The sequence below is a fragment of the Haliaeetus albicilla genome, chromosome 10 (assembly GCF_947461875.1).
Source record: "Haliaeetus albicilla chromosome 10, bHalAlb1.1, whole genome shotgun sequence".
Taxonomy (NCBI): domain Eukaryota; kingdom Metazoa; phylum Chordata; class Aves; order Accipitriformes; family Accipitridae; genus Haliaeetus; species Haliaeetus albicilla.
Window position 1 is genome coordinate 25,960,977 of NC_091492.1, and position 7,452 is coordinate 25,968,428.

The 7,452-nt window shown below is 44.2% G+C and overlaps 1 protein-coding gene across 1 annotated transcript; it reads left to right on the forward strand.

Moving 5' to 3' along the window:
- Positions 1–3,107: 3,107 nt before the first annotated feature.
- On the forward strand, positions 3,108–7,160 carry LOC104316923 (keratinocyte proline-rich protein). Its single transcript, XM_009917533.2, has 2 exons — positions 3,108–3,222; positions 5,044–7,160. The coding sequence occupies exon 2, from the start codon at positions 5,065–5,067 to the stop codon at positions 6,115–6,117; it is 1,053 nt and encodes a 350-aa protein (XP_009915835.2). The 5' UTR covers positions 3,108–3,222; positions 5,044–5,064; the 3' UTR covers positions 6,118–7,160.
- The last annotated feature ends 292 nt before the right edge of the window (positions 7,161–7,452 follow it).

A 7,452-nucleotide genomic window follows, 5' to 3' on the forward strand; every position in this document is an offset into this window, starting at 1 on the left:
GTCTTCTGTAGCATGACCTGACACCCAGACTTCAGCTCTAGGAGAGAAGATGCTTTAGTGACTGGATTCACAGGCAGACAAACCGATACTAGGAAATTCAGTAACAGGTAATTATGTCTTTTGTCTCCTGAGATGAGTTAATCAAGATGTCCACCCTGAAATGATGACAGACACAATAATAAAGAACAAGATGGGCTGTTAACGAAACAGTGTCTAATTAAGCCATCAGGGCGATCCATGTCTTGGGAGATCCAGTTCAGCAACTTCTGAATCACACCAAGACATGAAATCCAAGAGTGCAATAGTTCCCTCAGAACATTTTCTCTGTGCACAAAGTTTCAAAGTACTGGACGGAGAAAAATCAAAGAGCATCCATACAGACGTGAGGATCACAGCAAGCATTTCACATCTTGAGCTGAGTTTCTCTGCAGTGGTCTTCACTTCTAAAAAAGCTGATCCTTTTTTTTCAGAGTGAAGCAATACAGCTTCAGGACCCTTAGAGATATTGAGACACTCATCTCAATGATAAACCAGATAAAGTTGACAGCTACAGACCTTCATTTGGAGCTGCTAGCATAACTGCTGCATACCTCCCAAGACATCTTACTTTTGGGGACTTAATTACCTGATCAGCATTTGCAAGGCCACTGTTGGGCTGATAGCAGCACAGCACCTACCCAAGCTGTGTGGGAGCTGGAGTAGCATCTTCTGTCTAGGAAGGATGGGCTCGGGCCAGTATTTATCTCACTTGTGGGTTATGTTCCCTGGAATTAGTGGTACAACTTCAGTATCGACTGGGAGTTGAGCCAGGCTCCAGCAGGTGAGAGCTGAGGAGCTGCTTAGCTCCACGTTCACTGTAAAGCCACCTTACTCAATGCACGTTTCTCCCATAGTTTGCCAAATATTTCAGTAAGGCAGGTTTCACTGCATATGGCATTTGCCTCTAAAAATAGTCTTTGTGCAATTCACATGGAAGGGGAAAGCAATTACACCTCTACTATGGGAAAAACATTCACTCCCTTTCCACGAGCTGACTTCAGAGCCTCTTCAGTGATAATTACCATCATTTTTCTGCTGAGGTTGCTGACATGGAGGTGAAGTGACCTCTCCAGACCTGGATCCAAACCAGTGTTTGCGGTCAGGACAGCCCCACCTTCTGATCTCCAGACAGAGTTCAGGTCATCTCCCTTCCAGCTATGGAAAGTGATTTTCTTTAATCTCTCGATGTTGCAAGTTGAGGCTGGAAATTTGACACCTAAATATTCCAGAAATCTCACTGCTTGCTTAAATAAAAGCAATGTCTCAACACAGAGCCGTGGCTGTACACTCTGTAACAGTCTTTGCCTCAACACTGCTCCACAAGTGCTACGTGCCCTGTTTCTCTCAGGTGCTCTAATTGATGGGTAACAAAGGTTACTGAAGCTCTGACCTCAAGATGCATATTCACTTGTGAATATTGCACAAATATTCAAATGCAATGTTTGATCTAATGAAATGTGCTGTCTCCTTTCGAACCCAGCTGCTCCGTCCTCTTCAGGCCAACAAGTACAATGATAAAACCCGCTTTTTTTTATGAGTCTGAGTTTATTCCCTCTCTCTTCCTGATTTGATGGGCTATATTCCAGGAGCATATCTCAGCAGAAGGGCTACTTTGATAACCATGAAGCATGATGCTACCTAGAAAGCAGACAGGCAGGTTCTCCACTGCTGGAAAGTGTCCTAGTTCCTGCCTTCAACAGAGCTGCAACTGCAATTTGTACCAGCAGAGCAGTAGGTGAGGCCTGAGTCAGGGTTAGGTCTTGGGCTGGGATATTCTCCTCGCTAGGAAAGGCTGGCGACTAAAACTAAGCAGCTTCCAGAGCCAGCCAGGCAGGCAGCAAGGCTGGGCCCCACCTGCCATGAGGTAAGAAAGGAAGTTGCATGGATGAAGTCATGCTATAGGAGAAGAAGATGTGGTCTAAAATTCAGGTGTTCTGTCCTTCAGTTGCCAAATGATTATTAACAGAGGAAGTTACACCACAGCTAGAAACAGCTTCTTACACTTGCAGCCCAGGAATCCCAACTGGTCACAGGTACCAGCTCAGCCTGTTGCAACGATTGTATCTCTAGTGCATGCTCTGATAAGGGCTCTGGTAGAATGGTGGAGACAAGACAAAGATAGTCCCAAGACAACCAAATATGATGAAAGTCACCTCTGTGACGAGTTGTCTCCGCTGCTGAAAATAATCCTACCATCAGAAATTAGGACTGTTTGACTTGTCTCCTGATAGCTCCCTGAGATTTTGAGGGTAATAATCAGTGAGCTATTTTCACTCAATAAACTTTTTTTACATGGAAATAAACTGTAGGGAATAAACTGTATACGCTACAAGCTCCCTTTATTTCACATGTAGATTGAAACATCTTTTCAAATGCCGTCCTGGCACCTAAATAAGACCAGTGTCCAAATTCCATTTGGATGTGATAAATCTTGTATATTATTATTAAAAAAACACTTTACTTTTCACATGATACATGGAGATAAACTCAGTTCTCTCTTCTGTCACATTTAGATGGCTGGGAGCTGCATCTCCTGTACCATGGAAAATAATATGCAATCAAAATTGTGTTCTGAAATGAAAGAAGAATGAAATCTATTAAGATCTTCATGGGAAAAAAAAATAAACCCATCCATCATGAGTTTATAGAATGACAAGAAAGTCACTTTAGAGAATTCATTGATGAAAAGCAGGTGAGAGACTGTGGTAGGTTGACTCCATCTCAGCCAGACCCAATACAGAGACGTACAGATTAGCCCCCCTGTCTTAAACTACAAATACATCCTAAGAAGCGAGGGCATTAGCTGACATGAAATGACTCATGCATGGGTTGAAGTGGAACCACGTTGACTGACACTGCACCAAGACCCCTGATCTCGATGGGGTCTGCAATGAATGTATTAACCTGAGGGCATGACCTTTATTCACACAGCAAGTTTTTTGTTAAATTGGATTAGTCAGAAAGGGGAATAAAACGCATTCTGCATCAAAAGCCTCTCTTTACAATGCCTACGTGTAAAACAAGTCTGTGGAGGAAATGCACAACATCAGTTGTGAAAGAATGACCTCATTACCTAGGAGGACTCATTCCCAGAAGGCAGGGCTTTGAAACCATATAAAAGTTCTCAAATCTCTGTGCTCCACCATCCACTCGACTTCGTGCTTCTCCCTGTTGACTGGTTGGGTAAGTCAGAGAATACTGATACTTTTTTGTGATGTCTATAATTTTACTGCTTGGCTTAATGTAGGCAGACTCTGTAAAGAAGTGTTTTATTTGATACCTTTGAATATGCAAAAGATTTCTGCAAAGAAGAGAAATTGTGGGCATTGGGGTAGGACAAGCAGTCTTGGAATGACTCTACAAGGCAAATTCAGATTGTGCGTAAATCTGAGGATAGTCAAGTGCTAAATTAGACCCTTTCTGAAGAAGAGATTAGATAAAATTATATTGGTTTAACTATAACTGATCCTGCCTCCAGGGAAGGAGAAGGTCTAAATGGCCTCCTAAAGCTCCCTCCAAATCTATTTTCTGCGATTCTGCTATTCATAACAAAAAAAAAAATTTAACCTTCAATTTCATTGAAGAATTATTTTGCAAAAGATAGATTTGTGAGTGTGAGGGGCTGTAGGGAGCAGAAGGGTGAAAGTATTCCTAGTGTGCTGTCTCATTTATGCTAACCATGTCAAGAGCAATATATTAATTTGGCTTAAGATCTTATCAGGTCCTTATAAAGAAAATAGCAAGAGACAAGTGATATTGATCTGGAGGATCTAGGAGGATGTAGAAGCGAGGAATGAATTTACTTTGAAGACGTGCTGAGAGGAGTAGACAACATGGGGAAGAGAGAACAAATTTGCACACTCTCACATGAGCTGTGTTGGTGTTAGTCCTGCAGTGAGGGGACTTAAAAATGCCCCTTCCAACCAAGGCTTCTGTGATTCTAACCTTTTATTTGTGCCCTTAGATTGTCTTTAGAAAAACAACAGCACAGGCTTTACCAAAGACACAGCACCAGTCCAGCTGAGCCTGGTGCCTGCCTTCAGCAGCCCGCAAAACAGAGTGTTTCATAAATTGTTAGGAAAACCCATTTGGCCTGTTGCACATTACTAGCCTTGGGAGAATAAATCCCTCCTGATTATTCTGATTCATGCGACCTACATGTATTATTAGTGGCCATGATAATCCAGAAATATAGGGACGCATTACCACTGCTAATTCTTTCCATGACAGTTGGAAGGACTGTGCCACAGGTAACCTCAATCCATTACATCATCAATGAAGTCAGAGTGAAACCAGAACAAGAAGAGTTGGCCTATTGTTACTGTAAAGACTCTTAATACTACAGAGACATCTCAGCTTACTGGTGAGGTCCACCTTGAGGCCTTAGCACCTCAGGTTTCTAATGCCAAGTAAAATCTGGAAACCATTTTAAAAGGGGCAAAATCAAATGAAGTATTTCAGTTTTGTCAACATAAAATATCCTGTTGGGCCCAGATTTATATTCTTCTACTTTTTGATACACCAAATATTTTTAAAGGTTTGTCTTCAGCATTCATTATTTTTTTATTATTATTTTGACTTTCTGAAACCGCTATCAAACCAGCAGATCTGTTATTTGCCAGCTCCTCTCATCAATTCCCCAGGACAGAAATGAAAGGGAGTTAACACATTGGGAAGAGCTAAGCAACAGGAGGAAGGTCTCTGAAGTGTAAATCATCTCCAAGTTCAAAGGAGTGGCTCTACCTCAGTTAGACCTGACAGGGCTGTCCCACATTGCAGAATGGAAAGGAACAAGATAAGACAGAGTCAGAGCAGAAGCTGAAAGGCAGGATGAAAAAGAATGAGCAATTCATAATTCTTTCTGAGCCAACCTGCCTTGGGAAACCAAGGGCAAGCTAAGAGAACTTTACTCTTGCAGTTGATTCATGTTTCTTATAATCATTTCACCCCTATCCCAATGCAGTTCATTTAGCAGACACAATAACACTCTGACATTTCTTTCAGATAATCTTGTTTCCTGCAAAGATGTCTTTGAATCAAATGCAGATCAAGCAGGAAATCACCCTCCCACCTGGCCTGAGCAAAACTATTTCAAAGCAAAGCCAAGAGCCTGAGCCGTGCACTGAGCCAGTCCCATGTCCACAGCAGCAACCTGAAGTCCAAGCCCCAACACCTTGCCCAGAACCAGCCCCAGTAGTAGTGGTACCATGCTCAGAAAAAACAGTACCATTGCCAACACCAGTGCTGGAACCATGCAAGGGAGAAACACCAGTGGTTGAAATACCCAGCTGTCCATCCCAGGAGCAGCAGCAGCAACAGCAATGCAAGCTACCACCAACTTTCCCACCTGTGTCATGCCCTGAGCCTGTTCCATGCCCTGAAGAGAAATCAGTGTGTAAAGAGCTGCCTGTGCCAGCCCCTGTTTCCTGCTCTGAACCAACTCCATGTGTGCTGGAGAAGCAGGAGTGCAAGGACATCCCTGCGCCAGTTCCTGTTACCTGCTCAGAGGATGCACCGTGTCCCCAAGAGAAGCAGCAATGCAAGGAGATTCCTGTACCAATCCCTGTTCCATGCCCTGAACCTGCACAATGTCCCCAGGAGAAGCAGGAGTGCAAGGAGATCCCTGTGCCCACCCCATGTCCTCTAGAGAAGCAGGAGAGCAAGGATACCCCTGTGCCAATCCCTGTTCCATGCCCTGAACCCACACCATGTGCCCAAGAAAAGCAGCAGTGCAAGGAGACCCCTGTGCCAATCTCTGTTCCATGCCCTGAATCTGCACCGTGTCCTCAGGAGAAGCAGGAATGCAAGGAGATCCCCGTGCCAATCCCTGTTCCATGCCCTGAACCTGCACCTTGTCCCCAGGAGAAACGGGAATGCAAGGAGATCCCTGTGCAAATCCCTGTTCTGTGCCCTGAACCTGCACCATGTCCCCAGGAGAAGCAGGAGTGCAAGGAGATCCCCATGCCAATCCCTGCTCCCTGCCCTGAGCCAGGGAAGTGCTCCCTTCCAGAGGATTGTCCTCCCATTGAGCAGCAGCAGTTGAAGCAGCCCAGCCAGTGGCCACCCATGCAGAAGTAACTTGCAGCTGACAAGGGAAGCCCTGAAGAGAGAAGATTGCAAACCCAGACCTCCTCTCCCCGTGTCTCACAATCAGAGGTCATTTTCCAACACCCTTTTACTCACTGTAGAATTTCTGTTAAGAAGCACAGCTTCCAACTCTCCCCCCCAGCTAACGCTAGCGTTACCCTGTACTAACAGCCATAAGCTAACTGACACGTCAGGACCGTCGACAGATAATAAGGCTTCAAGCAGTGTTGTAGGCATGTGCGTTCAGCTTTCCAGCGGCCTGAATTTCTGCCCTCTCCCAATCATCCCACTGGCTTTTAAAGGCCCAGAGAGAGACCAAAGAGCATGATGGCACGCACGAGTCAGGGTTCATTAAGCTAAATATTCAAACTTAACCCAAATGCAGTTAGGGACCTAGAGCTCATCATCCAGACCCACACACTGCCTCCTGGTTTTCATGCCTTCCTCCCCAGCTGCCTGTACGCAAATGCCATCTCCCACTTCGCATTTAGGGGTTTTGCCTATTAATAATAGGATTTGAGGTTTGTGCAGGACCTGCTGCTAAGGGGTTCTTGTCAATGGCAACAAGACTTTCTGAATCATGAATCCATAGTGCTGAATATTTTATGCAATTAAAAAAGTCCATTGGGCTAGAGGAAATAGAAAGATTTTTACAAAAGAGCCATCACCTCTTAATTATCTGCTTAGCTGAATTGGTAGTAATCAGCGCTTTCCTCAGAGAGCTCACCCTGGATTTTCTAGGATGTGTAAAAGAACAGCTCGAGCTGAGATTATTTATGGAAAATATATAGATAATTAAATCCAATCTAGACATGTTTTGAAATAGATTAACCTCAGGCATGGCTTCCATCTCTTAGAGAGGATAAAGGACGAAGCATACACAGTGCTGTCCCAATTACACCCTGGAACATGTTTCACCACACAGTGTTGTTGCGTATGTATTTGGTACTTATCTTTAACTATTTTAGGCTGATAATGTATCCAGGATTTATTTCACTGTGAAAATCGACAATAAAAATTACTTTGAATACCAAGTTGTGAATATTTTTTAATAGCTTCTGCTTAAAAAGATGAAAAGGAGCCTCAGCTTGCAACAGTCAGTCATTTTTAGGCTCAAAGCTGGGTGAATCAGGACTCAGAAACTTGGGTGCTTGCAGGGGACCCACGTGCCCAGGTTAGAGAACCTACAAGAGCCCCTGCACTGCGTTAGTCCATTGGGCTGGCCAATAGCACCGAAATACCTCTCAGCAAGACACCCCATCCAAGAGCATGGCACATGGCCTCTGCTTACACCAAGCTGCCCCGTGGTCAGTCTGCCCAATTTAA